This window comes from Echeneis naucrates, chromosome 21 (assembly GCF_900963305.1).
Source record: "Echeneis naucrates chromosome 21, fEcheNa1.1, whole genome shotgun sequence".
NCBI lineage: Eukaryota > Metazoa > Chordata > Actinopteri > Carangiformes > Echeneidae > Echeneis > Echeneis naucrates.
In genome coordinates this window covers 15,349,546-15,368,118 of record NC_042531.1, presented here as the reverse complement: position 1 = coordinate 15,368,118, position 18,573 = coordinate 15,349,546, and the positions used below count along the sequence as shown (strand labels likewise).

Genomic DNA, 18,573 nt, shown 5'->3' with positions numbered 1-18,573 from the left:
TCTTATTGTGGAGTGACAGTGCTAACCACTATGCCGCCATGCTGCCCACTATAGGTTTTACTCAGAACAAAAATGCATTTTGTTCTGCATTTCACAAACATGGACTCCTGACACACATTTGCAAGGTACCCTGTATTGTGTAGAGAACAAAAGGAAAGAGATATTTCATGGAAGTTTTAGATAAGAGCAGAAAGAAAATGGTTTAGTTTTTATTTTTTATTTCCAAAGTGAATACAAATCAAAAGCAAATGGTGAATTCAATTGATGTTAAATTGAATTTCAGATGTCAAGAAATGTGCTACTTCCTAAAACATGTAGGAAAATGTTGTAGGATGAAGTTGTATCCAAACACAGAATATGGAATATGAAGTTCACCTGTAAACCAGATAGGGATGTAATGTAACTTGGCCTCTTCACTTTTCATAGCTCAACCAATCTCAATCTAAATTGCTTCCAAATGTGGACATAATATTTTCAGTTTACCTAATGATTTTAAAAAAATTCACACTGTTCGCACATTTGTTGCACTTCCATCTATATTTGTGGACTACAGTGTTTCATTACAGACCCCTCTGAATAATTTCACTGTTGACCACACCACCCATATGTTCTCACCCTCAGATTAAGTGTTTGCCAGGTATGAGCCTGTAAGTTAGGTCTGCTGACATGCTTCAGAAAAATACAAAATAATACGTCATCACCTTGTACACACTAAAAGTGTGGTGAAAGCTGCGTGACAGCAGTAGCTGCTCCTTCCTCACTGTGTGCAGGCACAGTACTGTATTACTTCTCAGAGGGTTTTTTTGCAGTACCCACGTCCGTGAGAGTGGACTCAAAGCATTAAAAAAAAAAAAAAAAAAGAATAATGAATTGATGAACAATGAAAACTGTGACTTGTGTCGGCATCCTGGTAAATTTACAAACAAAATGAAACAAAACAAATACAAGCCAAAAAAAACAAAAAAAAAACCTATGTAAGACTGTGCATAAACTGGAGATGGGCAGTTCTCTCGCTTAAAAATACTTCTGACACTGTACGTAGAATGTATGAGTGTGATCCCTTGGGGGCAACACTGTCAGAGCAAATCCTTGGTCCTGGCAATACAGGAGCATGAGAAGGGTAATCAATACTTGTTGAGCAGCACTTTGTCTTCCTCTAATAACACCACTGAAAGCAGAAGGAAATAGTGTATGCATGTAAATGTATGAGTGTGTTCAGAAGTACATGTCCTGGAAGAGGTTTTGTCCCATTTCAATGTAAGCCTCTTTTTCCTGTGCAGACATCTGCTCCACCAGTTCTGGCCTCTGGCTCACCTCTCGGTACGAGAACTGCCTACCTCCTACCATCACCAGTGGCTCATCCCCCACTTCCTCAAACTCATCATCATCGTCTTCCTCCTCCTCGTCGGCCCGATGCTGAACAGCCGCAGCGGTGGGAGGAACTGAGGGAAAGTCGTCGTCTGATTCGCTAGTGTCACTCTCTGAGTCGCTGGCATTAGCCGTGGCTGAGGCAAGTCCCCTGGCAGCAGAGCTTGCTCCACCTCCGCCTCCACCTCCTGCCACTCCCCTCTTCTCATGGATGAGCAGGGCACGCATCACCTCTTCATTTTCATCAGACTGACCAAGCCCACGACCAGCTGCTCCATCCTGGGCTTCGGATACAATGTCTCCGCCTGTTATTAGAAACGCATCAACCTTAATCTGCCACCCTCCTTGCCTTGTCTGGGCTGCCTTCAAATATTTTGAACCATTCATGCTTATTTTTGTTAAATAGTGTCTAGAACAGGTGAAAATCTATCATGTGGTATGACCAACTCCCAACTTCAATTATTATTCAGTAACCATTGCAACACTTACAAGTCCCAACAATTCTCACAAGTTGATATTTTTTTCATTTTTTATCATTTATAAAATTTATATCATTTCATTTAATAATTTAAATGAGGTGTGTTGTTGCTGCTGTTTCAGCTGAGAAAAACATTCAATCACTATTTTGGTAAAGACTCTTGATCGGTGCCTTAAAAGCCATGATCAGGATATCTTCTATGAAACAAGTTACTTTTTCAATAAAAGTTTTATTTTAAATCAAATATCTCTGTTTCCTGACTGCAAGGGCTCTAAATGACAGCCACATCATTGCAGTTGGGCAGGCACACACCTCAGCCAGAACATTTGGAAGGAATAATTCATGCAATTTCTGTGAGAACAGATTTTATTAATGACCAATCCTTGTTCAGCCATGCAATAATAAAGTCTCATTATTTCAATTAAGCAATTACGGTTTAGTGTGACACCACTCTGACAGTCAGAGATAACCTGAGCTGAACTGTAACAGCCGGGTTCAACTACAAAGAAGTCTGGTTTTGAAATTAAAGGTCAGAGAAGAGCAGCCACAGGTGTGGCTCTGGATTTGGCTCATCCCACTGCAACACCCATGATCATTCTACTATTTTCTGAAAAATCCTTTGTGTTCAGCAAGCCTTGCCATGGACAGGCAATTACATTTACAAATCATGACAGTGAAAACAGCATTTAAGAGTGGGAGGGAAGTTAAAGGCGAAATTAATGTTTTCTAATTTACAGAGAAGGAAATATTGAGATTGGGGCAGAAGACTTGTTTTAAAGTGGAACAACAATTACACTAATATGGGTGCAATGCTTTAGGGCAGCATTAATTAAGGGCTTCTTTAAGGACAAGCTGTAATTCAACAAAAACATTAACATTTCGAAAGGTCTTATAGGTATGTAAATAGTCATAATGAATTTTGAAAGCTCATTTTGCCTCCATTCCTGATTTTTCTCCAACTCACACAGACAGCTTGTCCTCCAAAATGTATAGTTTTGAAACAAACAAAAATATTTGGAAGCAGAACTTACGGTTCTTGAGGATGTCAGGCTCATTGTAAGCACCCTGCACGGTGCTCTGGGTCAACCACACGGGCCTCTCTTTAGGTGGCTTGCTCTCGATTTGTTTCTTTTGATCTTCCTGCTCCTCCATGCTGATAACCACATTCTGTGTGTACAGGTCAGCATAGGATGAGCCTTTGTTAGACCAGGCTTCACGATGCTGGCCGCCTGCAGGGTTTGCTCCAGATGCTGCAGCACGTTCACGACTGGAAGAAAGTTTGAGCATATACCCCTTAAATAGTGATCTTCAACAGTTTAATCAAGCATTAATAATTATGAGAACAGAATTTCTATGTCGCTTAAGTGACTTCAGGTGAAATTCCATGTGTTGTCAGCAGAACTGTTTAGAATATGACTCAGGAGGACGACCCCCAGGACATTGACAGGAATGAACTGATGCATTTCTAACACTTGTTGAGAACTGACCTCTGTTTGAGAGCAGGGATCTCAGCAGGCTCAGGTTCCAGCAGGTCATGGGACAAGTTGACATCTTCAGTCTCACGTAGCAGCACATAGATGGGTTCAATCTGCTCATTGAAGCGTGCCACAAGTGTCCTGGCATCAGGACAGACAGACTCATCCTCTTCTACCTCCGTTTGGCAGAATGTGCAGCGAAATGTACCTGTAGGTAAAGAAGAAAATAAAAAAATAAAATAAAAAATAAAAAATTCTCACACCAGAAACCAGCACCAGGTAAGAGATCCGCAAGCAAAAGTTGTACACAGGTTTATAGTACAGTATAAGCATTAGTTTGAAAGTACATGTAGGCTGTAAGTGGGTTGCACAAGCCTGAGGAATGAAAAAACGAGTTCATTAAAATAATAGCATATTGTGTAAACAAGGAACGTTTTAATCACGCTAACTTAACCGCAATGATTTTCTATAATGGGAACATCCACCTCTTGGTTAGCTTTTGTTTCTAAAATCAACATTTCCCATATGGGCCAGGTTGGCTAACTCACAATTGTGGGTAATAAGGAGGCTCCCCCTCCAGAGAGGCTGTAGGATAGAAGGACAGGTTACCAGCCTTGTCACAGAGTTGCGATGTAGACAAAATTATGATTCACGCTCAGATTGAAACATTCCATATTTTAGAATTATACATTAATCCAAACTATTTGAGCTACCTGAAGGAAATCTTGGCAGACAACATGCAAACTCCTCGCATAAAGGTTCCAGCTGCCAGAGTCCAGGAACCCTCAGCCCTTGGACTATGAAGGGGTATTGGAGGAAACCACTGCACCAACATACGACTCCACAACACCATCTTTCACCCCTCAATTAATGATCAAACTTTAAAAAGAAGCTGGCTGACAGCACTTTGGATATGTGGACAGAAGATTACAGCAAAATGTATTATTTTTGTGTCATTTTGCACTTTACATCAAGTGGGAGCTAAGTGGGACAGCACATCCCACGTAATAACTCATACAAACCCAGACAGAAACAAACAATGGGTTCTGAGAGACCATGCAGCTTCTATTTTTAAAATAAATATTTCCCATATGGGCCAGGTCAGCTAACTCACATTTGTGGGTAATAAGGAAATTTTATTGGGTGGGTGCAGATAAAATGAAATTCATAATCTACAGACATCCGTACTGGGCTCTGCACTGCTTTCAAGTCCAGGCTACAAGGTAACTTTTAATCCCATTAACATAAATGAGAAGGTAGGACTGTGGGGTATTGTATGTATACTTGTTTTGTCAAAGGTCAGGAGTAACTATGACAGTTATGAGTGCAACTTCACTGTGTGTGCACGTCCAACTACATTTTGAGATAAGCATAGCTGACAGCATGAGACTGCCAACCATTACAAGGGACATAGACACACACACACACACACGCACATAAACTATGATGTTTTGTGGATTGAGCAGGATCTAATAAATACGGATCTTTGGGCAGGATCAGTTAGGAAACACATCTCATGGCAGGCAATAATGTAAAAGTTGTCCGGAAATTTTAATTAAAAGATCACAGTGGCATTAAGGATTATTCACACTATATTTAGGGGCATGCACAGACAGATAAACACAACCCTTCCTACCAGAAAGAGAAGGGCATGTTTGACCATCTGTTTCTCTAGCTGATTTCATATTCAGTAATGGGAGCTGTTCCAGCATTAGCACAGACCCCATGTACGCCTTATGACCAAAAAAAAAAAAAAAAAAGTGTGAGGGAAGAGTGTTGTATATGTGTGACAAAAACAAGGAAAACAGTCCATGGTACTACACCTGAAAGGGGCAGAAAAATGTATGATATGACATCAATCGAAGGAACTATCACTGCTAAAAGTTGGGACTGTTGTTCTCCATCACAATAAAAGAAAAAGTGTAAAGAATACTCAAGTGTGGAAGTAGTTTCCTGCTTGGTAAAGAAATAAGCCAAATGCTTTCCATTGGAGCTCCCAAACAGAGATTGAGCTCCACCTTAAACATGCTGGAAATTGCAGGACTGCAAGACAAAAACAAGCCTTAGACACCACTGACATTATGATGAATGAAGAAGAGAGAAAAACAAAAGTGAGATGCTATGCATTTTGCACATGCAAAAAACAATATAACAAGAAAAGCCTGGGCAGACAACACGTCAGGTAGTATGTGTACAAAATTACATGTCCTACAACATTTACACAGCACATTGTCAAATTTCAGAGCTACGGGCTTGTTTAGCTCTCGTTTGTGGGTCAGAATGAGCTGGAAGACCGGTGATGTCATTTCCCATCCCACTGAAGCCACACTGAGTGTTGCTGGCCCTGCAGAAGCAACCAGTCCATCAGACCAGCATTATTTAAGCTGCAGGTGCTCATTTTGTCAGCCTAGAGAGAGTGCAGTGTTACTGCTTTCACAGCAACATTGGATACCAGAGATACGTCAAAACTAAGGAAATGGCAAGATGATCGTTATTGTATCACCAAGAAGACGCTGACTTCCACAGCACTACCAGGAGGCTGTAAAAGTAGATTCTTTGCAGCATCACATTTACACTGGATATCAAATGAATTTCTGTGTGCCACCTTCCCGAAGTAGTTGTTGCAGCATTTTTAGTATTTAAAGATTTTACAGCTCATGTTGATATCACCTGCATACTTACATCCCCCTTTTTCAGCTTTTTCCTATTTGTCGCCACAGCAAGCTCTGTCTTGCATTGTTGATTTGACTAGAATTTTACATCAGATGCCCTCACCGCAACTCTGCCCTATTCTCCGGGCTTGGTACTGGTGCAACCCTGCAACTGGTTTGCCTTGTGGGCTTCGAACCCTGGGCCTCTGCATGCTTTGAGCTACATCCCTGGGCCCAACAAACTTCAATTATTATTCCAAAATGACTAGCCAGACTTGAGCCTGCTGTCACAGAAGCTTATTATACTTTTCTTTTTGACAATTTATAGGTAAACTAAGGGAGTATGTATAAATCTTTGCAGCTTAAAACGTAATTCCAAAATTCCCCTCAGTGTATTTTCTCCCTTTCAAATTATCATATTTACCAAATGCCACCCAGGCTTGCAGTGTCAGTACAATGTCTGTAGCACAATACTTTGCCAAATTTCTATCTATTATACATTTCTATTATGTACATGTTTCAGACTGGGCTATAGTTCAGAAAAAAGAACACACTAGTTTCAATGTCAAACTATGATGAATTTGAAAAATACAAGGCTTGCCTGATTCCAAAACAGAGCATATAATAAGAAAAAATATAATTCCAATTCTGGCTAATGTGTGATTCATATTCATTAACATGGCAGCAAAAAAAAAAAAATAATAAAAATTTTATTTCCATTCACATCAAATCAACCATTTCCAAGTTATTCACCAAAGAAAATCAATTTAAATTTAAATCATGAACATTTCAGATTTTTTTTTAGGTGTGTGGCTCTACCCATCAGTGTATCCCAGCAACAGTGCTGGTTGACCAGTAATCAACGCTAGGATTGTCATGCTGTCTAAGCTTAGAGCCTCATTGTGACAGTTTTGAGGGTGTGCTCTACTAAAAGTATCAAATATACGCAATCATCATGCCAAGCACATTATTCCTCTGCAGCATTATCTTTCCTAACACAAATTTTCTGCCAAGAAAGAGAGGAGATTGAAATAGTCATACACGATAAGCCATATTCTTATAATCAGCCTGCCTCAGACACAATGCTCAGGATCTGTAAGCATTTGTGATATGTGAATATCAGGATATCTGTTATTTGATTCAAAATAAAAGGTTGGGACGATTACATGTTCCACAGATGCATTTCCAAATTGTATTTCTCATGCCTTTCTTCACCCTTGAAATAAGCTTTTCTATGGCAACATGAATACCCCATGAATCTGTCTATAAAAGTATTGTATGATGATATAATACCATCACAGATCCCAGTGGACCTACCTCTCAACTGAGAAAAAGAGAGATTCAAGTACCTCCTTGTTTTTAATCAGTTAAATAATAATTTTCATATTTCAAGTGGGACTCTATCTCTGCCATACTGCCATCCTAACCCCATCATTATCTAGCTTCATTCTCCCTTTAAAATTTCAGCACATCTTCACCCACGCTCTGCCTAAGATGATTAAGACTTTCTGGATGCTTCTGTTGCTTGCCTCTCAAACACACACAACATAATGGATAACTTCTAGCGATAAGTGATTGATGTAAAGCCCATTTAGAAGTAAGGTTTTGGATAGCTGCCAGCCCATATTGAGAGAGGGTGAGAAGTGGACAGTGACGGGGACAAGGGAAAAGTGCATAATGTGGAGGGTGGATGAGAGGAAGAATGAGTGAATCGGTATTGTGTATTGTGATGATGTATGCAGACAATGAACTACTATGGGAATCAGCCCTCTTTTTATTCTATTAAAATGGTCAGTCTGTCAGCATTACTGCATGTTTCAGAGCTTATTCTGGCCAACCACATTGTCACATTTAATTATAATTTTTAACTAAGGCCCAATGGAACCATGCAGTTTGATTAACAACATTTCTTGGCAGGAAAGAAGTCCTAAGGCTCAAAGGCTATTTGTTCATTTCCGCTGTGATGAGGTAAGTTTAATTTACCCAATGGAAAGTAAACATTTTCTCTACTGTGTCATAAATTAAACACCACATGTTTTATGGGACACTTCTGCATTCAATGACAAATGCAGGAAATATACTGGCAAGAGTGAAATGCAAAATTGTTCATTGTAAAACTTAAATTGTAGTTAGATGTATCAAACCTGAGCCATTTCAGCACCTGGTGAGAAGAGACGCCACCAAAATCAAGTTCAGTTACTGTTCCAATGCTAGGCCTGAAGTAGTTGACTAACTCAAAGTGAAATCAAACTGTCATGTGAACTATCAGACAATGGGTCCCCTATGTTTAAAGTAAACATAGGGGGGTGTAGGGGGGTGTAAAGGGGGGAAAAAACAGTTACATTTTAATTTTCCTTTTCAGAGTTTATCTCTCCTCTAAAAAAAAAAAATAAATAAATAAAAAAGCTTTGAACACAGCACTAGGGCAAGCATGCATAATGAGTTCTCTTCACTCAGGATTATATAGCATTTTAAAGTACCCAACTGAAGTGAAGGCTGTAAGTGTAGATACAGCCACCATCTATACAGCTAAACTTGACAGGGTGACATATGTCTGAGGTCAGTTCCTGCTGAAGGTGGGTGAGGGCGAGGGCAAGGCCCACGCTGGTCTGTCAGAGTGTCGACATATAGAGATAAACAACCGTACATGATCACATTCACACCTATGGGTAATTTAGTCACCAATTAAGGTAATGTACTAGGTAAAGCTGGTGTACGAAGGGGGAACCCACACAAGCACAGGGAGAACATCCACACAGACTACACACAAAAAGGCCACAGCGAGTCAATATGAACCCTGAACTTTCTTGCTGAGAGGAGGGAGTACTGCACTGATTCCTGTAATAAGTTTTAAATAATTAAACTATGATTATTTGAAAACTACATATAAATAAACAAATTATTAAATAAAGAGTATGGTTTTGTTTTACAAGTGCACATGTTAAAACCAATATCTGAAGTTTAAATATTCATCTACATTTATTAGCTTTAACTGCAGTAAATGGTAAAATATGTCAGACTCAGTATATGAATGTGTAATACCAATGAGAGGTACTATACCCAGGTCATGGAACTGGATCAGCATTTAAAGTAACCTCTCCACACAATGACAGCTCATTTCAACTTTGACATGTCAGGATGTTAAAATATATAAGAAAATATATGCTCATTTGCTTTCAATTGAGCACTTACACATCATTAACTCCAATTGGCCTTCCAGTTTGCCTTTTATTTATTTATTTTTTATTTCACACTGATGTGTTTTCCATATTTAAAAACAGTATTCATCAAACAGGCTTGAGAATTACAAGTGTACTGGCATCAGCAAATCACAGGCATTTCACACAATAGTTGCAGACACAAGATTTTGTTTAAAGCTAAAACAAAAGGAAAATTGTTACAAAGAAAGTGTGAAGCAATGCAACTTTAGTAATGAGTTTGAATAAAATGGACTGGAAACAAAAAATTAGTATGTAGGTGGATTGATTTTGAAATGGTTACATTTTAATGAAGGTCCTGAGGCAAAAACATCTTTTTTAATGAGCACTATTTTTTTTTTTAGTTTTTGGAGTTGATGCACTGAATGAACCAGTTCTTAATGAAGCACTATCTTCAATGAGGTTAAAATGAGCACTGACTGCCACCTAGTGGTGAATTGCCTAGTATGCCATTGGGGACTTGGGAGGCTTACAGTTTATATTTGGACATGACTGTTTACAGTCTCAGGGCACAAAATGGGATCCTGGTAACATTTCTGCTTTGAAAACAACTGCAGGCTTAATATAAATGTGTTTTATACAGTACAGCATACACTGACATCAGGTACTGTACTTAGATATTACTTGTTTCAACTTACCAAAATTAATCATATAGTAATAATCCCTTTTAATGATCTATGACCAAATGAAGTAAATAATCAGCATTCTGGTATACAGAAAGTGCCTCTTTCTACGGTGCAAGTGAAACCAAGTTACTGTAGGATGTTTACAGCAATAAAAGTACATCTGAATACATTTCTTTTAGATCTTTTGTCGGAGAATTAGGAAAGCAGTTTATCTGTTTTATCCAAAAGTCAGTCAATAAATTAGGCACATTGCATTTCTCTAATTCACACTAAGTCACAGTACCTCATCTAATCATTACAAAATACTGTAAATAGTAAGCTTGCATCAGAACTGCCACAATACATTGTCGCATTCAACCAAGGTGAAGATGAATCCATCTGATATGCTATCACTATTGGCAGCTTATACTTTTTAAGGCTTACCTGTCATAGGGTCAAACAACTGGTTGGCTTCCAGATCAGTGAAAGTAGAAAAGCAGCAAGGGCATCGAAAGGAAGCACGGTTTGTGGAATCCCGCTCATCTGTCTCAATGCGCCGACGCATGTGATCCAATTTATACTTGACCACATTGACCAGTACCCTAAAAAATTAGAGTCAGAAGTTTTAATGACAACAACAAATAGACACAGAATTACCAGTGGCTCACAATTTAGAGAAAAAATAGATTAAAATGAAAAAAATAAAATAAAAATAAAAAAAGATATTTAACACCTTTCTGAATAAGGATTTAATCAAATCTACAATTCAAGTAAACTATTAGTACCATCTAAAGAATTGTTGTTGTGTTGTACTATTGTGAGGGCTTGTGCTTTCTTGGAGAATAAGGGAATTCAATTGCTCCCAAATGTACTGCATCAAGCTCTCTACATATTACCACCCACTATTTAGCATCTCGTACAATAAAACTCTACTGTTAAATGCAGTAACAAATATTTCATCCCAAAACCTGTAGTTGATGAAATAGTAGTTGTGCCGCGTTGTCTTGCCATCAGGGGCCGTCTCCACTCTCATGCGACACTTGACAAACTTGTCTGCCTTCAAGGTGTTCAATACTGATCGCAGCTGTTTTCGGTCAAACTTGAGGAGCTCCAGCATGTCCTCCTCCCGTACACAAGGATTACGGATCAGCACATCCAGGGCCAAGGCATGCTCCACTCCGTAGAAACCCCTTACAACCTGCTTGGCTAACCGCTTCAGCGCTGCAGGGACCTCTGTCAGTAGCTCTGGTTCTATCATCTTCTGCTATGAAGAGAAACAAAATGCTGGAAAGTAGTGCTTGAAACTTGTAAAGCACAAATCGATGTCTAAATAGTCTAATAATCACACCAAACTTGAGAGGAATGCTGACCAGAATTTAGATGGAAATAACAAAAAATAAAATAAAATACAAAACAGCAGCATTAATAGCTGAGGGAAATCTGAGAGAGTGAAGAAAATCTTATTTGTGCAGTTGCCCTTGATCTGAGTGTGTTTAGCCAACACCGAGTACACTGACGGTTATTCTGGAGACACGCTGTAGTTTAACAGCATCTTACCGTTAGCTAACTCAAAGCTACGGTGGCTAGCATCGAGCCGGCTGTAGCTACCTGGTGCTAAACTACACTGAAGTTGGCTTGTAACTGTATATAGTTGCTCGATATATCTATAAACATGTCTAACATTATCTGCACTTTAAATGTACCGGCATTGCCCCTTGGCCACTAACCTTACAGCTAACGTTAAATTAGTTTGCTGAGATACCGTTAGCCATCAACATCAATTAACGTGGATCTTACCAGACTCTTTATGTTCCTACAACACGCTGGTCCACAGCAACACTTTCTTAAGTCATTTTGGACCGCACACTGACGACATCTGAAACAAACTCAACAAACACTTTTGGATATTTCAGTTTCTACGCCGCGGGGTGAGCTAGCACGGTTCCTAATTTTCAGGAGAAAGTCCCGGAAGAAAAACCAAAACCTCAATGAAAAGTTTTTCTTTTCCGATTGGCCGAGTTGTACAGTTTCACCCAGCAGCCAATAGAAACGCGCAATGTTGATTGATAGAATTTTTAACCAATAATTCTACCTCGTTTTGGAATGTGTATTTTTTTTATTAACCAATCGGATTAGACGTTTAAACCGCTGCTGTAAAATCATACTAACCAATGGTAAACGGAGGAAGCCACTGACGTAAGAGTTTATTTTGTTATCTTCCGGTACACCGCTGCTACCGAAAAATGGCGTCACTTGACAGAGTTAAAGTTTTAGTTTTAGGAGACTCTGGTAAGTTAACGTGCATTTTGGCAACTTAAACCCTTTCTATAAAGATGTTGACTAATTTATGAAAATATGTATGGATGTAATTAACCTGGCCTGCTGCCCAATACAGCTTTATTTATGGAATTTAACCCGATGTCAGTGTTTCACTGGCTATTCTAACTCGAATAGCTAACGCAACATAGCTACCATATCTAGTAGTGGATTGAAAATGTCAGTGCATCTGTTGTTCTGGTCTCTGGCTCATTTGTGGTACATGTGGTACACTAAGAAGACATTTTAGCGTAGGACAAGCTTGTCTGGGGTTGTTACTGCCAAGAAGGATCTACTGGTTTGTAGCTTACTTTCACCACAAGCATCATGAATGGTAAATTGGCTGTGTCGTGTACAGAAAGATTCCAGCTGTTTGTGTAATATTATCTCAACTGTGTTTGTCTACATGTGTGACTTAGATGAATTAGTACAGAAAAGCACGGCATTCACGCATTTTTCATGTCATCATGAAAGCGAACTTCATTCCCTTGTGTTGCAGTTAGTAGTAATTCCACACTACTACATTAAGACTGAATGTGACTGAAAGCTGCATTGTTTATCAGGTAAAACGTGTTGCCTTAAACATATCACATCTCACCATAATGGTCAATATTCTGGCCGCATTTTTTTCTTGCAGGGGTGGGCAAATCCTCCTTGGTGCACCTTCTGTGTCAGAATCAGGTTTTAGGAAATCCATCATGGACTGTCGGTTGCTCTGTGGATGTACGGGTAAGTAGGCTGAACAAAATATAATTGAGATAAACTCTTATGCTGATAGACTACCGATAAATGCATGCATCAAATTACAGAGTGTAATAAGTGTAATAAGTCTCTGACCAAAGCGTCTTTGGTCAGAGACTTATTACACTTGTCTTCTCAATGTATGCTGAATGTCACTCAAATATATCAACAAATACATTAATGTTAGATTAAAGTGAAGTCAACTGAAGTTACTTGCTACAGATATTTTAGAGGATTGACATTTAAATTATTGTAACAATTATTCATCTACAGGTTCAAGATTATAAGGAGGGAACCCCTGACGAGAAAACTTACTACATTGAACTCTGGGATGTAGGAGGATCTGTGGGCAGTGCCAGCAGCATCAAAAGCACCAGAGCAGTCTTCTACAATTCAGTTAATGGTAAGTGGTGTTTTTTAAAATGAATAATAAATCCTAAAAGACGTTATTCAGGTGTGTTCTCTTGTTTTCTGGATTATTTCAGGAATTATATTGGTGCATGATTTGACAAATAAGAAATCTTCTCAAAATCTCTATCGCTGGTCACTAGAAGCTTTGAATAAGGATTCCTCTCCAACTGGAGTCATTGTGTCAAATGGGTAAGTGTATTGTTTGTTTTCTCAGAGCAGAGAAATGTTACAAACTAACGCAGTTCTCAAAAATGAAGGTACTGATAAACGACAGAATGTTGGTTACTGAGGAGTTCAGCCACGTTATTTCCCGCTGCAGAGACTATGACAGAGAACAGTTTGCTGAAAACCCAGTGCCTTTGCTGCTAATTGGCACCAAGTTTGACCAGATCCCAGAGACCAAACGCAGTGAAGTTCTCACCCGAACAGCCTTCCTGTCTGAAGACTTCAATGCAGAGGAGATCAACCTTGTAGGTGAACTTTTTAATTCTATTAAGTTCTGACTTTAAGGGTTTCTCACCTTTGGAATCTTTGACATTGCTAATTTCTCCTGTTAGACATGTTCCACTCAAAAACTGTTTAACTGTAAAAGGAGCATTATGCATTTAGTAACAATGCTTGAGTGGCTTTTGGTATGTGGTACAGGAAAGGGAATCTAAAGCCCAATTTGCTTAGCACCACTGCTGCTCCCTGCTGGTGAACTAATGTGTTAGTGTGTTAATGACTGTAATGCCAGTTGCAAAATTTAAATGATTTGTCATTGATACAACTGTTTCCTCTGTCAGCTTCTCAGTATCCTATGTCATCACAAAAGTAAATAGGCTCGATGGCACTGATACATTTTTTAGGATTTATTGTACATACAAGCTCCACATAGCTATAAGGCAGACCAAGTTATTTGAGTGTAATTAGTTGCAAAAAAAAAAAATAAAATAAAATCAGAGTTGGTGAGTTTGAAGACACCTAGTGGCAATCTTAAAGAATACACCAGGGAAGACAGGAATGCCTGCCCTTTCACTGAAAATGTTGAGAAAATGTTTCTCCAAACATCAATGTTGCCTGCCATGCCGTCCGAATAGACGGAAAGAGGCTATAAGCACTGACACATTCCATGCACAAAGCTGTAGATTTGATACTATCTATCTGATATCTATCTTTGAGGTTTGTGGTTGATCTGCTGGTTTTTTCTTTATTTGTTTTTCTTAGGACTGCACCAACCCAAGATACCTTGCTGCAGGCACATCGAATGCAGTAAAGCTTAGCAGATTCTTTGACAAGGTGAGAATCCCACAGTGCAGGTTCTTGTGAGAAATAACATTTTGCAATCATCTCCCATTGATCTCTGAATAGCAATATCAGGCAATTGCAATAATTAACTTACAACATCAATTGTTCATCAATTGAATACCAAAGCAAATACCATTCCAGACTAACAACTCTGCCATAAAGTCCTAGATTTAAAGTTTACCCCTGTGTCATAATGATAGTATTCATCCTAATAATTTCAATGAATTATTGTATTCTAACTAATTTACCTGGGGATGTAGCTCAGTGGTAGAGCTTCATGATTTGCGTGGTAGTCGTAGGTTTGTGCTGGTCCCAAGTCTGGATAAATGGGGAGGTTTGTGACAGGAAGGGCATCTGGCATTAAACATTTCAGCCAAATCACCAATGCAAGTCACAGAGCTGACTTGCTGTGGCAACCCAAAATAGGGAATGGCTGAAAAGTGACAGTGTTGTTGTAGCTAATTTGATCAAGTGGGAATCTGTATTTTTCAGCGTGGTTGTGAATTTTGCATCAGGATAAACTCCAAAAGTTCTCAATCTGTCTCTTAACAGGTAATAGAGAAGAGGTATTTCACAAGAGATCCAAGTCAGGTGAGCATCTAAATTCACAGCTTTATTTATACAATGAAAAAAAGATGAGCAAACAATGATCTTTCAAAGTCAAAATTCAGTTGTAACTGACGAGGAGTTGGTTGTAATTTTAAGGGATGCTTTCTTGGTAACACAGCCAATTTCTTTCACTTTCTCTGCAGATGACAGGTTTCACAGACAGAAAACGGTTCAACTTCAAAAGCTTGCACTATGACTAATGATACAAAAACACTACAGCAATGGTCTGGGGTTTTGTCTTCACACACATGGGCTTCAACACCGCAACCATACTCACTGAAATACTTTCTATATTGGTATACCTGTTGTTTCTTTTTCCCATCTATTCTTCTCAGTCGAATCTTCATCTGGTTTACTAAAAACATTCAAAGGTATGCCACAAAGGTAAAATAAAAAAGAAAAATGTTTTAAAAGATTCTTTCTAAAGATAGATAATGTACATAGTTGAAAAAACACAGGTATTTTATTTTATTTTTTGTTTTTTAAAGAAAATAAAGCATATTTGCAACATTCCACTATGCCTTCATGATTTCCTTAATCCAAGGAAGAAAGGCATCTATTTTGGTGAAGACATGGGGATACTTGGGATCACTGCAATCACTTTTCAAAGTATAAGCTGCCAGGCCCACAGGCTTGCTGTTGCAGATAAGTGGTCCGCCGGAATCACCCTAGAGAAATGAGCAACCGAAAGAATTGATTGAGGTGTCTGTAGAAAGATGGCATTTATTTTTCATGAATTAAAAAAAGTTTGTGAAATCATTATTGGAGTGTTTTTTTTTTTTTTTTGTTTTTTTTTATGCAATGGCAGATTGCTTATTAGCTGGTCTGACTCAAACAGTGTTTCTTTACCTGGCAGATTCCGCCGTTCTTTCTGTCGAACTTGGTGCAAACCATGTGGCCAGTGTTGTAATATTGTTGCCACTTATTTTTGCACTCTGAGCCAAACTGAATCTTTTCAGTAGCTTCCTTCAGTACCTTTGAGGAAGGTCCATTGTCTTGAGTTTGACCCCAGCCAGCAACAGTACACTTAATGTTGGCAGGAGTTTTCCCATTTTTCTTTGGTAATCCCATAACCTTAACATACTTGTTTAGCTTCGCTTTTTTTCGTAACTGTGAAAGAGAAAAGCAGAGAAGTCACAGTGGTATATTTACCCCAATTGTTATTTTCCACTATCTTAACAATGTTTGTTGTTTTATGCCCTGTTAACAATTGATTTTATTTATATATATATAATTTTTTTTTTTACACAAATTTACCTTGAGTAACATTATGTCATAATCCATTCCCTGATTGTATTTTGGATGTTGATGGTATTTGGCCACTGGGATCCGTTGTTGACTTTCTTCTTGTCTGCTTATGTTATGTGCCCCTAATACCACTGTCATACCCCGAGGACTGACAAAGCAGAAACAAATGATAAATAAAATATTTTGTTATATTATAAAGTTTAACTGTATGTTTGCTGGACCTCAGCAAGAATAGCTGTGTTAAAGCCAATGGGGGATCTTAGTACAACATTAATACATGCAATTATTAAAAGCCACTAAATGTATCAAAAAAAAGTCCCCATTGGTTGCTAAAATAACATAATTTTACATTGTATGAAATTAACTCACTCATAGCAGTGTGCCACAGTTAGAACAAAGTCCTCCCGAATTAGTATCCCACCGCAGACGTGATTCATGTGTACCTGGAGTGAAGCCATGTAGGGCCTGGAATGAGGCTTTGAAACCTTTCCACCTGTTATGCCACTATCAGTAGCTCCTACATGAGAAGAGAAAGTAAATAAAAGTAAAAAGTACAAAGAAGACAAAATTTAATTTTATGACTACAGACTGAATCAAACAAAAAAAGAAACCTGCTCTGTAGCAGTTAAAAGGCTTGTCAGTAATCACCTTAAAAACGGACCTTATTATAAAATGTATTTCTCCTAGGAATAATTTTGAAAAGAATTTTATCATCTTACCTGTAAGGGAGAACAGCTCAAAGAGAAATATAACATAGATTACGGGCAACATGTTTGTGTACAAGTAGAAAGACAAAGACAAATCTGAAGGGGGATGCACAACACTTGACACTTTTTATCAACCTGGCAACTCCCACAACGGAAACATTTGTGGGCAGGTGTGAAAATCGTTCTTGCGCAGGGGAGGTGTTATCAGTGAGACCTTTGTCGCAATAACTGAAAAATTTGACAACATTTAGCACACGAATTGGCACACATACATTTATGTTAAATCATCAATACCATTCTATGATGAGTTGTGGTGTTAGATTAATTAGAAGTTTGACTGCCTACTACTTACATGAACTTGAACAATAACACTAGTCAGATGTTTGATTGTTGCCAAGTGAAATCCTTTACTCTAAATGAAAGGTTGTTTAGAGTGTGAGGTAGGTGGTTGCATTGAAAACATGTCAAGGCCACATTAACCTCAATGAAAAAAAGATACTTAGCACCTCACAGCCAGCGACACAGTCAAGTAACGTTGTCATTTCTATGCCTTGTAATTTTTCGTTGCCAAAATGAGTTTGATACTTTTCAAAAGTAGACTTAGATATTTGCTTTTCTTTTTGGTAATGATTTCAGTTTTTTTAAATTCAAGCTGTAAACATAGTGATTCTTTTTTGAGATTGTCCTTTTTTATTCTATCATTCTATTTTTTAAGATTTTTAGTCTATTTATCTATTTCTATATACAGTAGGTACGGAAAGTATTCAGACCTCCTGTGTGTTAATGTACACACAGCGCCCCATTTTGACAGAAAAACAAAACACATTTATTCAAGAGCAAAAACTGAAATATTGCATGGCTGTAAGTATTCAATTGTGTCCCTGTGCAAGAATCAAATAAATTGAACCCAATTGAGCATCTCTGGAGAGACCTGGAAATTGCTGTCCACCAACGTTCACCATCCAATCTGACAGAAGACCAGAAGACCCAACCTGGGGAGGATCTAGAGGATCAATATGAGGTGCTGTATGTACATTAATGAGGGGAAAAAATGAACTTAAATGATTTTAGCAAATGGCTGCAATAACAGAGCAAAAAATGTAAGGGGGTCTGAATACTTTCTGTACCCATTGTATGCGTGCATTCATTGTGGATAGCAAAAAGAATTTCATTGCACAGGGAAATGCATTTCTCTATTGTATATATGACAAACACTTTGAATCTTGAATCTTGTTGCACTCTACCCCCTCAATAAGGCCAGGACTTGACGGCTGGAGATGTTTGCCGACTTAAGTTGTCCACAGAGAATGAGGTGGATTAGAAGTCCATTTAAGCCATTATTAATTCTTAATATTTAATTTAATGTTTCTTTTAAACTTGCCACAACACATAAGTAAGCGTTTAGTGAAAAACTGTTCCAGTGGGACACTGTATGCTTCAAAATAAAAGGCCAATCACT

The 18,573-nt window shown here is 38.4% G+C and overlaps 3 protein-coding genes across 5 annotated transcripts; 1 reads left to right on the top strand and 2 right to left on the bottom strand.

The window, feature by feature from the left end:
- Positions 1-215: 215 nt before the first annotated feature.
- gtf2e1 (general transcription factor IIE, polypeptide 1, alpha) lies at positions 216-11,751 on the bottom strand. The gene is made up of 6 exons (XM_029492969.1): positions 11,593-11,751; positions 10,764-11,059; positions 10,240-10,397; positions 3,334-3,529; positions 2,878-3,113; positions 216-1,673 (listed from the first exon to the last, which is right to left on the bottom strand). The coding sequence occupies exons 2-6, from the start codon at positions 11,051-11,053 to the stop codon at positions 1,216-1,218; spliced, it is 1,338 nt and encodes a 445-aa protein (XP_029348829.1). The 5' UTR covers positions 11,054-11,059; positions 11,593-11,751; the 3' UTR covers positions 216-1,215.
- A 275-nt stretch (positions 11,752-12,026) lies between these two features.
- rabl3 (RAB, member of RAS oncogene family-like 3) lies at positions 12,027-15,939 on the top strand. Of its 3 annotated transcripts, none has more exons than XR_003842337.1 (8): positions 12,027-12,084; positions 12,749-12,840; positions 13,126-13,255; positions 13,338-13,452; positions 13,583-13,737; positions 14,470-14,541; positions 15,103-15,141; positions 15,303-15,939. XR_003842337.1 is itself a non-coding variant. In XM_029529825.1 (8 exons), exons 1-8 carry the CDS (start codon positions 12,039-12,041, stop codon positions 15,357-15,359), a joined length of 702 nt encoding a protein of 233 aa, XP_029385685.1. In that variant the 5' UTR covers positions 12,027-12,038; the 3' UTR covers positions 15,360-15,937. The 3 variants fall into 3 exon arrangements, 2 of the variants coding, with proteins under 2 accessions (XP_029385685.1, XP_029385686.1); XM_029529825.1 differs by having other exon boundaries at positions 13,583-13,733; positions 15,303-15,937; XM_029529826.1 differs by lacking the exon at positions 14,470-14,541 and having other exon boundaries at positions 13,583-13,733.
- LOC115061480 (granzyme B-like) lies at positions 15,138-17,228 on the bottom strand. Its single transcript, XM_029529824.1, has 5 exons — positions 17,127-17,228; positions 16,777-16,924; positions 16,417-16,555; positions 16,009-16,269; positions 15,138-15,827 (listed from the first exon to the last, which is right to left on the bottom strand). Exons 1-5 carry the CDS (start codon positions 17,176-17,178, stop codon positions 15,675-15,677), a joined length of 753 nt encoding a protein of 250 aa, XP_029385684.1. The 5' UTR covers positions 17,179-17,228; the 3' UTR covers positions 15,138-15,674.
- Positions 17,229-18,573: the final 1,345 nt, after the last annotated feature.